At 26.3% G+C, this 19,050-nt stretch overlaps 1 protein-coding gene across 1 annotated transcript in view; it reads left to right on the top strand.

The window, feature by feature from the left end:
- Positions 1-1,439: 1,439 nt before the first annotated feature.
- LOC129977552 (lachesin-like) overlaps positions 1,440-19,050 on the top strand; it is a 447,706-nt gene continuing 430,095 nt past the window's right edge. The window contains exon 1 of the mRNA XM_056090567.1: positions 1,440-1,857. Coding sequence (XP_055946542.1) covers positions 1,770-1,857 — 88 coding nt within the window. The 5' untranslated portion in view covers positions 1,440-1,769. The remainder of the gene's footprint in view (positions 1,858-19,050) is intronic.

Genomic DNA, 19,050 nt, shown 5'->3' with positions numbered 1-19,050 from the left:
CTTTTAACGTGGACGTAAGTTATCTTCTTGAAAATTTTTCCCTAAAATTTTTCCCTAAATTTTTTTCCCTAAAATTATTCTTAAGTCTCAAAAAAAGATATTAAATAAAAAAATAAAATTTAATCATTTATACATTTTAACCTGAAGTACTCTTCGATATTTAAAATGCACAAATTATTCCTTGCATCTATATCAAGTTAATATATCATAATTCATTTTATACACCAATATTATTTAAGTATTTTTAGTATCAGGGCAAGATTTATGAATCTTTTCTATAACAGATTCTAAAAGGCATAATATATGTAGAGAGAGGCAGTAAGAAATCATGTCTTTTCAGATCTATTTAACATTAAAGGTGAACCACTTGGGATTCAGAGAATTAATCTTGAAAGATAACGACACCCTACATTTAACTAATTTTGGATTCAGAACTTTAGCATATCTCTAAAGTAATGTGATGCAAATTTTAAGAGTTAATATAATTGTAACTCAATATTCTAATGAAGTTATTAACAATTGAAAAGCAAGCTATATTATAAATCTCAAACTTTTAAATAAACACTTTTCTTATTCGTTCATGCAATACTTTTGATTGTCTTCTCAAAACAATCGATTTTATTAAATAAAATGGCTGGTAACGTATAATATGTTAAAACACAAACTTCAAAAAATATAATGATACCCAAAACTAATAAATAAATTGCAATTTTTCAGTCCTGGTGCATGTTTCAGATAAAAGAAATATTTTTAGTCTGAAGGAAATGGAAAAATTAAGTGAATGTTAAAAAGAGTGAAATGCAATCATTGAAAAAGTATCAGGACAATTTTAATTAAAGCATTCAGTTGAAAGTTATAGTATCAAAAAATACTTCCTTATTTAAAACAATATTTAGAAACGGAGAAATGTTTTATTTACAAAATAAAAAAAAAAATGACATATTTTGAAAGCAAACAGAAAAACACTTTTGGAGAAAAAAAAGATAATGTAATTTTCATCCTTTTTCGAAAATCCACTAACTTCTTTTAGATAAAACTAATCTATTAACAACTGAGTTTTTATTTATTTCAAAACAAGATTTTCTTAAAATTTTTTCCTTCCCTATCCCTTTCACTCAACACACGGCATGGAAGTATAACCTCGAAAATCCCACTGAATTAAATCTCCTTACCATCCTCGAGAATTCTGAAGCGAAGAAAGAAAGATTACAAGTAGTGGAAAAAAAGCATCTTCCAAGCTGGGTGAAAAATGAAAAGCAAAAATCGACTAATCATATTTGCGCTATCCAAAGAAAACTTTTTAGTTGCTAAAATATCGCGCGCCCCTCAAGGTGGGAACGGTCGAATCATAGACGATACGGGGCGCCATCTCTCGATAGGGCCAACACCAGCCAGGGCTGCATCCCGCCAATCTCTTGCTGACTATGTCAACGAGCCAGTGTATGTAGCGGCAGTTTCGGATCTGCGGAAAACGGACCTGTATAGTTCGCTTCTCTACTGGACACTTCTCGACACTTTCCGCACGAGAAAAAGACATCGTATCACAAGTTTATTGGTGGAAAAAAATCGAATTTTATTTTTCCTGACAGTTCGACAATTTATTTTTCATGCTTTTATACTTTTTTTCTATCAGTGGACGGTCGAAAGTTTCTCGTGTGAAGTGAGGATAAGGTATTGATGTAGGGGGAAAAGTTTTACGTCTTTCTTACTTATTTCCCATTAAGGATTATTCGGCTGTGGTGGATCGTAGGAGGGCCCAAACACGGAAAATGGGCCCCACTAGGAAGAAGAAGGTTAAAATGTGTTTATTTCGATTTTTGCTCATTTTTGTCATTCCATGGAGAGTGAAGTCACATGGTAAGTTATATTTTTTTCAAATTATTTGTTTAGCTAATATCAAAATTTTAAAGAAATTAAAGAATTGAATGTCATTTATGGTAACCTGTTAAAATTGGATTTTAAAAAAAATTGATCATGACAATAAACGAGTTTACACTAATTTGATTTATGTCATTTCTTATAAATTTAAGCATTACGTGATTCTGACGACATATTTCTACTGCATATAAGCTAAATAAAAATATTAAAAATAAAAGAATTATTTAAAGGAAACATGAGAAAATTTTATAACTCAAAAATAGTAAATTAAATAATTTATTTTTTTATCGATTTTTATATTAAATATCTATAAGATTAAAAATAATGCATTATATATTAATTATTACTATTAAAGTGTATGTTATTAATATGTATTTTTAAGTCTCTCTTTTCAAATCATGAATGGAAACATATCATATTAAAATAGCTAAAAACCATCTTTTTATGATATTTTAGTTTTTTTTCATATATATAAAGTTTGGTGTTGTTTATATACATTAAAAAAGACACATGAATTTAAGCCTTTAGATACTTTTATTAAAAGCGATTGTATTAAATAAAAATTTTGTTGTGTTATGGAACTTAATCTAATGTTGATGGTACTTTTTATAAAATATTATTTATGTTATAATTGAATTTTAAAAATTTTTGCTTTAAAAATGCTGAAAAAATTTATAAACAATTTTGCAAAAAAAAAGTATCATTTTTTTAAAAAAATAGCTATATTAATTTATGTGTTCCATCCACTTTTATAAAGTGTTGAACTTTTATTTTCATCATTTATTGTATCGATAGAATTCGACCTATAACTTTCCTTTTATACATAACATAATTTAAAAACGTAAATATATAACAGTTACATTTTAAGTTTAAAATGGGAAACGAAGCCTTTTTTCGTCATTTAAAATATATATTTCAATTTTTTAAGTATAAAAAATTTTGACAAAATTTTAGTTATTCATTTTTGAGAAATTATGAAATAAAATATTTAATAACCATATAAAGAACAACAAGCAGCATTAATTTAGACAGTATTTCCGATATTTTATTAATGCCTTTTGTTGAGAACAATTAAAATATTTAATATTATTTTATAAAAAAAAATTGTTTATTTTGAACAGTTTCATTAACATTTTTTCGTATATATATTAATTGTAATATATTTTTATATAAAAATATATAATAAAAATATCCTTTTAATGTAATTAATTATTAATCATAACATTAAATTATTTGGGATACATATTCTTTAAACAAAAACATATTTTCTGAAAAAGGTTAATTAGCAGTTAAAATATTTTAAGATAGATATTATGCTTAGTGCATGGAATTAAACAAGTATCTGACAAACAATACTTCGTCATCATTTCATTTTATTATTATTATTTTCAAAGAATTGCTTATAAAACTATTATAGAAATATTAAAAAAAATAAAATGTCTTCTGAAACAAGAAAAATTAAACGAATTATAATACATAAACCATATATAGATTTACAGAAGTGAACAAATGAAGCTCAGTTATAATGGGATTTTATGAGGGATGGAGTGATATATATTACCTAAATAAAAATAGCTCATCATAAAGATTTGGTCTTTATTGTAAATATTGGTTTCTATTATGTTGATTTAGATCAAATAGTGCTAGTTTTCTATTTGGCTAAATAGTTATCTAACGATTTTTTTTAAATTTGAAAAAAAAAAAATTTTTTTTCGATTGTTGAATTGAAATAAGTAGTTGGCCCAGCGCAAAAACGTTCGACTTTTTATTCAAATCAAATTTTTATCATTTAAATTATAAATTATACATTTATTTTGAAACGTATTATTGTAAACTTGTAAGAAAACTCATAGTTCATTTTGAATCAAATTATAATCTTTTGAAGAATTTTTCGTAAGATTATTGGGTGGTTAATTTTTTTTAAATGAGCAAATAGACAAGTAATATCAGTTACGCAGTCTAAAAATAAAAAATAAAAAATGTTTAAAAATATAGATTCTTTTTTTGCTTTAAGCTTTGTAAAGGGGAAAATTATTAACATGATGTAGGTTTTAACTACTTATATCAAACGCAGAATATTTATAGTAAATTTATATTTTCATTTTATAGCTTTCTGAAGAGATTGGATTTTATTTAATCGGTCCTCAAAGATTTGCTTAATTTCAAACTATTATTAATCATATTATATGAAACATATAGTGGGCTATATTTTTCCATTATTTGTGAAAAAAGACCTATCAAGTAATCCATTTGTATACTTTTCTTATTTTAGATAAAAATAAAATTCTTAAATCTTATTTATTGGTTTTAAGACTTGACTTTAAGTTATATAGTTTTTTCTCAAAATATTCTTATGACTTCGATATTTTTTTTCTTTTTTTGCCTATAAATTGAAACATTTTTAAGTTTTATTGATAAAAATTTAACGAAATTGGAATTTTAATTGATTGAATTATGGGCTTTATGCGGTAATTCTACGAACCATAACGAAAAGTATAAAAAACATTTAAAGAAATTTTTTTAAAAAAATAAAATGCGCAACAACTAATTTTAATATCCATATAAATATCAGAAGAAATTTAATATTTAATTAGTTCTTCAAAATGACGATTTCTGAAAATTTAACGAAATTGCAAAAAACTGCAAATATGTATTTACTCTTAAAATTTTTCAGGTCATTAAACAAAACTAAGATCGTTTTGATTATTCAGCCTTTTTACGTTAAACAAATTCAATTAAATTTCAAAAGATTTTAATTTGAAATAAAAAAACTTTATAAATAATTTTAATTATGAAGTATCTCTAAACAATTTGTAATCTAGCGTCTGAGATTTCAGGTTTTTTTCTAAATTCTCTATTTCAAATGTAAAAAAAAATATTAAGTCATTCGATCAGAAACTATTCTCATTTTAAAATTGTAATCAAAATAATTCTGAGATTTCTTCCAAAAGTTTAAAAGCATTAATTCTCACGCTCACCTTAATTTTACAAACGGTAGTTTAAAAAATTTATTTAAAAACATTAATGTGATATTCCTCCAAAAAAAGATTAGTATATTTAAAATATAAAATTTTGAACATAGTAATTTTAATGAATATTGAATATTTAAGATAATAAAAAAATAAAACGCAAATGTAAAGTATATATTTTACATATCTCATTACATTATAATTATCACGATTCAACAGATAAATTCGAAAAAACATATTATCTACGATCCAATCAAACTGTACTCTATTTTTAACTTTTCTTCAGCAATGGTACTACGGTAAATAATCTAAAACATACTTTATTATCTACTGTTATTACACAATAGCTTAGTAAATAGAGACTGAAAAACAAAAAAAAATCTCGTAATTTTAGATCTTTTCTAATCACTATTTCTACCACCGTGACACATCTAATAACCTTGAATGTGTAGTCAAATCATAGAGAGATAATGATGTCTTCCAGTGACCGTATGCACGCAAAGTTCCCGTTAATGTTCTACGTCGAACCAAAAATCCAATAACAAAAGCTGCTACGAAACTAAGTCAGCTCTCTTTTCAACAGGCCGACATAATGGGAGAAAAATTTTGATTTCTCTCTCTCTCTCTCTTTTTTCTTCAATACATGAGATTTGACTTTATTATACTGGTATACGAAAATCTAAAAACAGACTTCCTAACTTCTGTCGAAAATAAAATATTGATAATGTTATTATTATAAAAATCGTAGAATAACATATTATCATTTAATAATGGAAGTTCTGCACAATATTGGACAAGCAACGCACTATAATGCGTAATGATGGCATTTTACCATTTATTTGCGGAATGTTCAAGTAGGTTATAAAAGTTTTTATATTTATGTATTGCTTGTATTATCAATACATAATTATGCATAGTATGGGAAATGATAATAAAAACGTTTTGACTGAAGAGAATAAGCCAAAATATATTCTAATGCATTATTCAAAGGTTCAAAAATAGATTTTTATTTCATTGAAACAAACGACTCTGATGAAACAATAATGTTCAATACAAAATGTTTAAAAGAAATATTGAAAAATTTCTATAACTATAATTTCAAGTGCATTTTTATGTTATTTCAGTGCAACCAATTCAAAATTAAACTCTCGTTTTATTTTCATAATTAAATTTCAATTTTATTTTGTAAAACTCTTAATTTAGGATTGCAAAAATATCAGAATTTAAAATGTAAATTTAGCTATTTTTTTAATTAATATTAATTTCTATATATTTGGAATCTGCATTAATAATAATAAAACAAAAAAAGAAAAAAAAATTCAAATTCAGATCAAAGAAGAAATGAATATACAATACTAATTTTAAAACTAAAATACGTAATTTTACTTTGCAATTTACATTTTGTAATATATATTTTACTTCTGTAGTAATTAATTTAGTGCACTACGGCTCAATGCAATATAATGAAACATTTTTTAAAAGTGCAAATGTTTTATTATATTGCATTGTGCAATAGTACACTAAATGTACACTGTAATTCCTATATTTCAATAAAAATATTCGATACTGACTCAGATTTTGTCTTATCATAAGATATATTTAACGTTATCTTTTTATGGTAAAATATTTCTTAATCAGCCCATGTATCTCATTAAGAATACGGAGAGAATAATGAATGAAATTTTCAATCATAAAAGCTTTGTATCAATTAATAAATGTATTCGATGTAAATAATATTTGCAGCTGTTTTTCCAAAAATAATATATTCCAAAAATATAAATTCAAATTTAATATATAGCAAATTTGACTCTGTTATTTTATTAACAATCGAAACAAATTAATATTTTTTTATAATTACTTATAATTTACCAAATGTATATTCAAAGTCAATAAAATGCAGTTTTCATTATTTATTGAAAATTAATATTCAGATAAATATTATTTGAAATGTCATTATTTATTTGTTAACCAAATAAATAATGATAATTTTATTTTGTTGTTTGATTTTTGCAGAAATGATTTTCAAACAACATAAAAAAAAATTTCAAAAAAAAAAAAACATAAATAAAAACATATTACATTTTGCATTTTATTCTGTTAGTTTGTTGCTTTAGCAATAGAAAGTAACGTGAATGCTTACAACCTTGAAATAAACGTAACTTATCGAAAATCTATTACTGATATTTTTGCAATTGCATTCTGACAAAATATTTCAGAATGCTTAAACTAAACATAAAGAATATATGGGAATGGTAATTATCCAAAATGATAACGTTATACATAATTAACAACTCATTTCATCTCAAAATAATCAAAAGAATATCGATTAAGTAATCTTTTTACAAAATTTTAGCTATCCATAAAATGAATTTTAGATTAAATCTCTTGAATCATTTCCTCCATTTTCAAAAATATTTGACTAATTTCGCTGCTGTGGAATAAATATTGTACAAACGTAGAATTTAGATGAATTCTAATCAAGATAACAAGTTAATTAATTGGAATTCAGAATAACAAGTATTTGCATTTTTCGTGAATCTCAAATGTGATCCATCAACTGAAGTCAGAAGAATGTTTAAATGATATTTTTATAGCCAGGTTAAAATACATTGTTATTTTATCAACATATTAATTTTATTTATTTTTATATAATAATCAATTTTTTTCTATATATATTTTAGAAATCAAATGCTAAAAGTCTAAATGGGTGGAGATATTATTCAAAATATTATTAACAGAAGACTGCTGGTATATAATTGACTACAATATGCTGCGAATTTTAAAATAATTGCCATTTGGAACAAATGATCAATTAAATATTATTAAACAATCGAATACTGAGGTAAAACGTTTCTTTATATAGTTTTGGAAAGTGCCTTTTGGTTTATATGGGTTGAATGTAGATAATTACTTAGATTTATATCGTTAAGTAGAATTTGTATCGTCAATTCTTCTTCTAATTTAGAATAAGGAATATAAATCTGAAACGATCTGCACATTTGATAAACCTTGAGAACTTTTAATACAAAATGACACATGATTTATAGGACAGTATAGGATTATTAAAATCGATATATTTCGATTTTTGAAGTAAAGGAAAGAAGGATGTGGCAAACTTAAGAAGCGATTATTTCTTGAATTTGCATCGTATATTCTTTTCATCGAAATATGGAATTGTTTGAATGCATTACCACAATTTTTGGAATGCTGATTATTAATTACTTTGAGATTTCTCAATATGTTTGATTCAAAACTATTTATGCAATGGCGTTGTCAATATATTTTTTGTTTCATGGTTGTAAATATTTTTAATTGACAGCACAGACTATTTAATTATAATACTGTAGTAGATTCGAAAAAACTATATAACGTGAATTGGCCTTTTCTTTAAAATTATCTTTTTTCCCCTTTTATCCCATCTAATATTCATGGAAATGCTATCTAAGTTAGCTTGTAAACTATCAAAATCATGATTTTTTTAAAAATTAAAAATATATATACATATATTATGATACTAAAGCATTCTTTGTCATGATCTGTATCAATTGATTCAAAATAATACAATTTTCGTTAAAGAATGAGTGACATAATTGACGAAATGTGTTCATTTCTTCTTCGAATAAGGAATTAGACTACCAATGAACATTTTTCAACATCTCTACACAAGCACCAAGCAGAAAATATAAGGATAACAATTGCAATGCCTTTTACTCACTTGATAAAGGGCAACAACTCTATATGTGCAGCAAGAGTAAATCATATGCTTCATGATTCATCTAACCTTGATTCAAATATTTCAACCAATGTTTGAGTCAAATCATTCCTGAGCTATATATAGAAGCAGATGTTTCTGCATTGATAGAATTAAACTTGACCCAATTCTGATGATTTTAATATGTCCTTTGATGGCGAATAGGATGCTTCAGTTATTGCTGCTGCAGGGGATGTATTGTCTATACCAAACAATAACAAATGCATAATATATACATATACAAAACGGCAAATTATTGTATATCTAATAAATAACATCAGAATATCACATTCCATGAGTCTTAAGCTCAAAAAATTTTAAACTTCCCTTCACTAGAGTATAAAAGACCGGAACATCTAACGTGAATTCTCGACGATCGACATTAAAAAATCATACAAAATCCCGGTACAAGAAGCTAAAAGCGATCAGGCGTCAAATATTGAAAAGTGTTCCTGCCATCGTGTAGAGCCGACTTGAAAGTAAATAGCAGTATTCAATTACTTAGTCAAAACTACATTTTTTTTTCTTTTTCGGTGTAGATATTAAATAAAATTAGTATGAACTTCTCTACTAATTTCAGAACTGTTTATTAGATAGTGTACCATTAAAAGTATCTTAATGTTATTGAATGTTAGTGGTAATTATAGATTAACTTCTATTTAATTACAGAATCGTTAAAGCAGTTAAATACTAAGAATTGGAATTGCTATTCAACTTTCATTTGTTAGCTTTATTAATAATTTTAATTTAAAAAGAGGAAAATAAGCTTTTTTGCTAATCTACATATCACAGTTTAATTCTAGTTTCAGTTTGATAAATTTTCATTTGGTAAATGTTATGTTTTACATTTTTATAAAGAACATAATAAGGTTTAACCCTTTAAAAAGCCATTTTTTTCTGGTTATGATATGTTAAAATATATTTAGGATTGGAATTAGTTTAACTAAAGGAATTCATTTGGCTTATTAGATAAATTAAACTTGATTAATTAATTAATTTGGCATAACACTTTAAAAATCTAACAATGAAATGCTAATGAAAAAGAATTGTATTGAAAGTGAGTATGCTTTAAATGGATAATGAAATAAATGTATTTTCATTCAGGATTTCGGATTTTAAATAAATGAAATTGAGTATTAATATACAAAAGATAAGCAATGTAACTTCGTATTCCGAAACATGATATTATAAATTATGATAACGAAAAATTTCAAATAAGAAATGAATGGAAAAAAACGTGAGAATAAAACATATTGATTTTTTCTTTGTTAAGAAATTCATTCCATTTTTCCTCATGTGATTTATAACATTCCTTTAAAAGAAAACAACATGAGAATCATAATGTATAAGAAACTTATGAAAAATATCAATATTAAAATTATATAAATAATCGACGATTATTTAAAATAAACAAAGTGAATTTGCTATAAATCATAAAATTTTATTTAAAATAATAATATAAAAGCACTGAAATCATGGTAAATTAAGTAAAATAATGAAAATTTATTAATTTTTATAATTGGGATTTTTGGTCACAGCTGGTTTTATGTAAAAACACAACTTTTTTAGAGTCAATCCAACTCTAATAAAGTGGAATCAAATTCATCCCAATTTGAAAAAAAAAATGCCTTGAACTTTTTAAAATTCACTGTTAAAATACTCCAAAAGTATCCGATTCTACAGAATCATTTGTTACATCTACTATAATTGTGCATTAAGAAGTGAATGGATTTTTCCAATAGTTCAGACATCTTCATTAATTAAGTTTATTTTAATAATATTTTGAGGTCCTTAAGAAATTTGAAAAAGGCATATCGATGGCAAATTAAAAATCCATCAATAATTTAATTGCTCTGTAACTAAAAAATGTTAAGAGCACAATTATCTATTAATTTTGAAGGGCAATTCGGACACAGTTCTATTTTGATCAGCTTAAACATAACCACTTAAAGTCAACAAGACTTTCCAACCATTTCTTTTAAACCAGTCGGCTTTAGTTACCACCTAGTTTACCCAAGTTATTAGACGTAGAATTTGAAACGTATTTTAAATAACTGTTATTGTTGTAATTTGTATTAACAATTTTATTTTAAAATTTTTTAGTGTTGAAATTTTTATGAGAAATTTTCTATTTAATAAACTGAAAAAAAAGTCTCCATGGGAAAAAGAAGAAAAGTTCTGATAATCAACAATGAAATTTCTTCTTTGTCTCTTCCTTTCCCTTTTATACCTTTCTCATTTCTCTTGTTTCCATAGTGTGTATAGATTATGTACCCCTCCCCCTAAAATGGCCTTTTTAACAGATCTAAAAACCTAAAACTTATAAAAAGCTGAAAATCATGCGCTATATCAAATAACATTAAGAAATACGAATTTCATAAATTAAAGTAGCAAAATTATTTTGCACTATAATTCTTTCAGAAATTATTGGGAGAAAGTAGTCAAAATTGATAATTGTTTCAAATAATGAGATTATGAAAACCACAAAAAAATAAATAGTCCCAAGATATTCATTTTCTCATTTCCATGTTCCAATGCATATCTGTGAAACATTTCCTCTAGAAGTTCTAGAATCAATGGTCTATTCTGTAGATTTCCAACAAGCAGTTTATCTATTATCTCTACTAGTGTTATTCAAAATATATTATTATTATTATTATTATTATTTCACATTTGAAGGGTATTTAGTGAGTAAATGTTATTTTCGCATTTCTAAGGGCTTTTTAATTAAGAGAATAATTCCTATTTTTACTGATTACAATCTTTCTTAAGCATAATAAAAATCTTTAATATTTAATTTATTATTATTAGTCGCAGTAATAATATAGAAATGACATTTTAATAATCGAAATAAAAATGTTAAATATTTGTAAATATTCTTAAATCTTTTATTACCAAAATTTCTTATTAAAAATCTTGATTGTACATTGCAATGATGTACTCTGATTGTACATTGCAATAAATAAAATGTTTTCTTAAGTTTCAGAAACTGGTAATAATAATATTTTATTTTTAATATCATTTCTTTGTTATAGAACATACAGCGGATAAAAAAAAGTTATCTACTCATATTGCTTATCATAGCTTGCTTCTTACATTCTTGGAAATATTTGAAATATTTCATGCGGAGCAGAAATTTTGAAATAAATAGTGAATTTTTCCCAGATTTCTCGGCGCAATCTTATAATGACAAATTAATAAAAAAAATATGACATTTTGTAATATTGCATTTAGAGACAAAAGAGCAATAAAATTAGTTTAATTGGAATGTATGCTGTATATTAATTTGTATTTAATCAATGTTAGTATTGAAGGTTTTTTTAATATTATATTGATGTGTGTAATATAAGAAGCTGGTTCAATATTACTTTTACAGATTGATTTTTATACAGATTAAGACTTGTAAGATGACATGTTTGCTATTCTGTTGCTTAGCAACTTCGCTCGATTAAAAATTGAATGTAAGATGAAAAAAAAATGCCTCCGATAGAAATATCACAAGAAAAGTTCATGTCTCACTACAAATTTTTCTCTAATAACCGTGTTTCAGACAACTGTTGCCAAAAATATTGTATTTCAAACATATATTTAAAAACATATACTATTGCATATTCATATATGAGTCCTTTAAATTAATTTACTGAATTAAAATTAATGTAGTTGTATAGTTTACTCAGATTTTAACAAACAAGAAAAAAAGATTAGTTTAAAAAAGAGGGAAATGATGAAGAATTATTTAAAGCATGAGTATTATCTTGTAAATTAGTTTCTACTACTTAGTGGCTTATGATTTACAAATAGCATTATTATTTCTATTTTTCAATACTTAGCATTAAAAAAATATGCTGTATTTATAACAATAAATTAATTTTTGTTTATTCGAAATAGAACACTTAAAGTATCTACTGCAGAGCTTTATCTTTCCTCGCTTGAAAGCAGCATCTTAACGCTAAACAATTGAATATATATATATATATTTTTTTTATCTTTCCTCTAAGTATTTAGGAAGAGTTCCAGAAATAAAAACCAACGGAGAGGGGATACTTTTATTCAGTTAAAAACGCAAATCTTGCCAGAATTTTGTCCTTCTTTTCTGTTTGTAGAAAATAAAAGAGAAAGAAATCCATTGAAAGAGAGAGAGAATGTTTCAGAACATCCGCATCGAGCTTCCAGTTGTTAACACATAATGTACCAATGATTTCTGTTGCTTTCAGTCTCTGTTTGTGCCTAACACTGTTGCTAGATTTGGCAATTGTCCACAGTTGCTTCCAATTCGAAATGCGTCACAATCATCTGTTGCTATAAATGCTTCAAAAGATTTCATCTTTTGTATGGTTTCTTAAGAAAAGGCTTAGATGGACTGAAGAGGAACTTATAGATATAAATTACCATTAATTGAGCTATTATGTTTCTCGTTTTTCATTAAAATTTCAGATCATGGTTATTCAAGCCAGAAAACGTGTATAATATCATACACTTAATTTGATAATTTAAACCAGATATCTATTCGTCATGCATAAATGTCATATCATGAAAAAAAAATTCTTTCATTATTAAGGTTATCATATATCTACTCGAAACCAGTTCCCTCCTCCCCTTAATATTCAGTATTATTAGATCTGCAACTTTAACATGTCTACATATTTAACATTTATTAACAAACAGAATCTCTACCATCGCTTTGAATCACTCAAATATAATTATGGAGTATTAAAAACAGTGTAGAATATTTCGAATTCAAATTCTATTTGCTCTTAAAATAGAACAATGTAAACTTTAAATTTATAATTGTGCACATGATTGTCACATAGTGGGATCGGTTGAAGTATTCGTTTTCTGATGCAAATTAATATTAAAAAGTTGCTCTTCAATAATTTTCAAGTATTTTTGACATATTTCTACAACACGACAATCGGCCTCTATTTAGAAATATTGCTTTTTGTTTTAAAATGATTAAAAATGGGCATATAAGAAGATTTGTTATGAGAAAAGCAATCCTTAATAAGAGTTGATAGTGAGTCTATTTTGTAAACATTTAAGTTAAAAAAAATTATTAATTATTTCATAATAACTGAATATCATAAAACCTAATTTTCAAATTTAACAAATATGCTTTACATCAAATTTAAATTTAAAAATATCCTCCAAGGGAAAATAATATTTATAAATGAGAGAGAATGAAAATATTTTATAATATAATGTTTAATTTACTTATTAAAATATTCGGTATTGTTGAAAATAAATTGCAACTAGATTGGAATTCATTGCAATGCAAAAAAATAAAAAGTGCATTTGTGCATTTCTCTCAAATAAGACTTTTCATCTATTATAATCTAAAATAATCAAATTTTTAAATAACAAATTTCAAGTATATAACACTGTATTATCTATTTTTCTACTTCATGTAGTTAAAAATAAATTACTTCAGATATTAATGATATATATACATTTTTGCAAACTTATAATGTAAAGTGTAATTAAGAATATAACTTTAATGCATTGATTTTCATTTAAATAAATAACAAGAAAACAACTAAAGAAGGAAAATTTTCAAAGAGGAAGATGAAGAAATTACATTTTAGCCTAGATAATTTTCAGAACCTGTTTTAAATCTCATTTTTTCATTATTTTTAATAGAAAAAAAAAATCAAGTTTTGAAACAAAAATATAAGCAACTACAAATTAAAATTTGAATGTCATCTGAAATTGCTCCGCAAGGTTATGGAAATGCTATAAATAATATTATTTATATGCAACGATTTATTAGGAAATAAATTGCAATGACAAATATGTGCATATTTCTGGGAAATAAGAGGGAGAAATGTAAATTATCTAAATAATAATGTTTCAATAATGGACTTACAGGGAGAAATGTAAACATCTACAATATTTTATTTTAGACATCTACAACTGAGCGACACATTCAGACAAATGTAAAATATGTAATCTGCCAAGCGTGTTAAATTTATTCCCTTGAAATTTTCATATACGTATAACTATGAAATATTTATATTAATTAAGTTTCTTTTGAAAGGGAAAATGGATATTTTGTTTTCTTTTTTTAGAAAGAAACTAGCCGCCTTTGGCGACCAGCCGGTTCGCCAATCTTAGTGTTCGTTAAAATTTTAATAATTAAATATTTTATGCAATTCCAACTTCTTCAGCAAAATATTTTATTCTTCAGCAAAATATTTTAAAACTTCAAATTTTGATAGTCATATAATTCACTCATAATATTATAAAGGCCTTCAGTCATAACGTGATATGTATCTCTCTAATTTTCTGTTACCCCTCGTAGAATTTATGCTTTAAATTAAAGTGTAAAGGATTAATCTGCAATTAATATAACAATATTTTTTACTGAAACAAAGCATTTTTTTAATAATATGATTACTGATAATAGAGTCACTGAGCGTTTAAACTTTATGGGCACTAAAGAATATCTTTCTTAATTTATGTAATATCTCAAGCATTTGTCAACAAAATTTTCTCAGATTCATCATGAATGGATCGATTTATTAACAATGTTTCATTTTAAATGCATCAAACACTCAGAAAATAAAATGAATCGTTTAAAATAATCTGTCGAAAACAGGTTTAAAAAAACTACTTAAAAAACGATGTACTTAAAACTATAAGCATATATAAAAAATATATATAACTAACATAAATACAATTTAATTACAAAAGCATGCAACTAACCTAAAAATAATTTAAATCATTGAAAACAGGTTAAAAAAAACTACTTAAAAAACGACGTACTTAAAACTATAAGCATATATAAAAAATATATATATAACTAACATAAATACAATTTAATTACAAAAGCATGCAACTAACCTAAAAATAATTTAAATCATTGTAAACAGGTTAAAAAAAACTACTTAAAAAACGATGTACTTAAAACTATAAGCATATACAAAAAATATATAACATAAATACAATTTACTTACAAAAGCATACAACTAACCTAAAAGTAATTTAAATCGTCCGTTGATAATGGTTGCCATGCCAACGATCAGAACACAGTGCGCATGCGTGAATTTTCTTCGCCTTTTACGTAACGCAAATGCGTGAATTTTTCTACGCCAGTTGGGGTAACGCTATGAAGATTAGACATTTTTAATTTCCTTTATTCTGTGCTATTTTAATTCAAAAGTACTTCAGAATGAATCTGAAACATGGATTAATTAACAATGTTTAATTTTAAATGCATAAAACATTAAGAAAATAAACAGAATCGTTTGAAATAATCCGCCGAAAAATCTTAACCCTAGCCTCATTACTGTTGGGAGAAAAAAAGAACTAAAGCCTAAATCATTTGGCGTTGGGGAAAATTGAAGATTTTTTTGGCGGAAAAGTTGGCGGTGGGGAAAATGGAAGATTTTTTTGGCGGGAAAGTTAGTTTTTAATTAATAATTGACTACCCCTAACATTTAGGGGGATGAAAAATAGATGTTGGCCGATTCTCATAGATACCGGATAAGCACAAAAAATTTCATCAAAATCGGTCAAGCCGTTTCGGAGGAGTATGGCAACGAAAACTGTGACACGAGAATTTTATATATTAGAATATCCGAAAAGAATAATAATACGTACCTAATGTTTATGCATTTACATATTTCTTTTACAGAATTATCAATCATTCATAACTTTGTAAATCAGCGTTTCTCAACCTTTCAGTATTCGTGGCCCAGTTTTCAATCATAACTTTCATTGCGCCCCCCCCCCTTACAATAAAATGTATAAAACATTAATGTATATTGAGTATTTTGGATTCTGTTTTTAAATTATTTTTAGTTTACTGCCAAAACAAGAGTAAAAGAGAGCCAACGTTGGCGATAAACCACATCTTGCATTTTAGACAAGCGGACAGTAAACAGATGAAGCGAATGAAAGCGGAGAAAATTTAAATATTATATTTGAAAAGAAAATCAAATAGGGAGATAAATTTAAAAGAATATGAAAGTAGAAAAATTCGTCAATGAAAGTTAACCTAGACGGGGTGAGCTAAATTTAGAAACGGGGAATACATTTTTTAGAATAATAAAAGAAATAAAACAGAAGCATGACAAAACAAAAGTGAAAAAAGAAAAACATTCGATACCCAAGTTTCAATGCCAGCCAGTCTCATTCGAGTCGATCCTTTTATCGCTATCGAATCAATTGTGAATTTGTATGTTATATATGTGTTCGTGTTAATTGCAATTCACCATATAAAATATTCACGGCAGTAGATTTATGGAGACTCATGAATAAATTTTTAAGCGGAAGTAAGCCAGGATTAGACGATAGTCAAGCATCAACAAGTACACAGTCGAGCGTTGTTCCAAAAAAAAAATCAAGGAAATATTCTCAAGAATTCTTAAATTTTGGGTTTATCAGTACTGAAGTAAATGAAGAAAAATGGCCCCTGTGTATCATTTGCTCAAAATTGTTGGCCGCAGACAGCATGAAACCTAATAAACTTAAACGACATTCGGAAACGCTTCATAGTGAGTACGTCAACAAACCCAGAGAATTCTTCGAATTAAAATTAAAATCGTATAACAAGCAATAACAATCATAACAATTTGCGTGACAAATTGTTTTCAATACAACTTGACGAAGCAACAAATAGTGATAACGATGCTCATTTAATTGCCACATTCGAATTTGTGGTAATTTGTCAGTAGTAGAACTACTTTTCTGCAAACCAATAGAACTCAAAACATCAGCACTCGGATTATTTGCTATTTTAAATGATTTTATGAACGAGGCAAACATAGAAAGGAAAAATTGCGTCGGAATATGCACCAATGGTGCTCGTTCAATGCCCGAAAGATTCCAAGATACACAAGCACTTTTAAAACAAAAATCGCCTTAGTGCACACATTGCATAATCCACAGAGAAACTTTGGCTTTGAAAGAAATGAGTTCTGGTTTGAATATTGTGTTAACTACAGTTGTAACTGTAGTAAATTATATAAAAATGAGACTCCTGAAATCGAGAGTCTTTTCCGCACTTTGTGAAGACATGGGTTCAGTACATTCAGCGTTACTATTTTATTGCGAGGCAAGATAGTTATCAAGTGGGAAATTTTTGCAACGTGTTTATGAATTAAGAGAAGAAATTGCAATTTCCTAGAAGAAGAAAACAGACAGGAGGCCGAGAATTTTCGAGATAGTTTATTTGTGAGGAAATTGAGGTACTTCGTCGACATATTCGAGAACTGAGAATGGCTATTTCTAATATTAATCCTTCCTTCGAAAAACTTTACTCTGCAAAACAGGCCCAAGGAAGTCACTAATAATTATTAAATTTGTTTTTAATTTAGTATGTTTTGATTAAGTAAGTTGTTTTACTTCAATAAGTTATTAAATATGTCGAAATGTATTTTGTTTTCTATGTGTATGTGTGCTTTCCTTTCAGTCATATTTTCTTTCTCTTTTAACAAATACTTTCTCTTGCATATTCTCGCGCCCCACAGGTTGAGAATCGCTGTTGTAAATAATACTGCAGATGCTAAAATAGAGACTCTATATATGTTATTAATAATATTATTCATATTCAAGCACCTAAATATTTTGCAAATATCTCATAAATTAACTGTAAATCCATCTAAACCAAAGCAATTAAGTTAGCTAATACTCCAGAATGTGTTCTTTTTTATTTCAATAATAGGCTTATCTTTAAAATAAGAAAATAATGATAGTTCATGCTAAGCGTTAGTTTTTGCTACCATACCACATTTTTGTAATAAAAGAACAACCAGATTTCTATACAAGGAACGGAAGTTTAAGTGAAAATTCAGCACGCAGAGTTACTTTTTTTTCATTTTATTTTAAACTACTATGTCTAGCCATGACTACTAAATAATTCCGTAGTCATGTATTGAATTAATAATGAGTGCTTTGTTAAATGAAGAAAGTGTAGAAGCTTACAGAAGAAAAAGAGCGAAATAACAGCTAAGACTAATCGTTAACCTTATATCCTTCTTTTTCTTGCTGAAGGGAACTTCAGAAATAAATAGGTGCAAACACCCAGATTGGCATCAAAAGCGTTACCAGGGAGTTTATAGAGTGGACTGGTACAAGAGAAAGGAAGTCAGCAACTGTAACAGAAAAAAAAAGAAGTGGCGAGGAAGAGAAGCTACCGATTCTGGTGGCGTTAATCAGGCAGCATTCTGTAAGTGCTGACTTCACCAAGGAGGTTTAATCAGTAGACTAAGAATGGTTCATTGAGAGCTTCTATTGCTCGGTGGGTTGGACACTCTCTGCGTGATTTGTTTGTTGTTTCCGAAGGGATTGCTTCTTTTCATTCGTTGTTGTATTGAAGAAGAATGCTGCTACAGAACTCAATGATTCTCAGGATTTTACTGTTGTGAAAAAAGAAGTAATGGATGCAGGAATTTTCAATACTTTTGTCCTTTGTCCCTGTAAATTGTAACTATAATATATTACATATCAGTA

This window comes from Argiope bruennichi, chromosome 1 (assembly GCF_947563725.1).
Source record: "Argiope bruennichi chromosome 1, qqArgBrue1.1, whole genome shotgun sequence".
NCBI classification, from domain to species: domain Eukaryota; kingdom Metazoa; phylum Arthropoda; class Arachnida; order Araneae; family Araneidae; genus Argiope; species Argiope bruennichi.
Note: the sequence above shows the minus strand (reverse complement) of the source record. Positions and strands in the feature narration are given on the sequence as shown.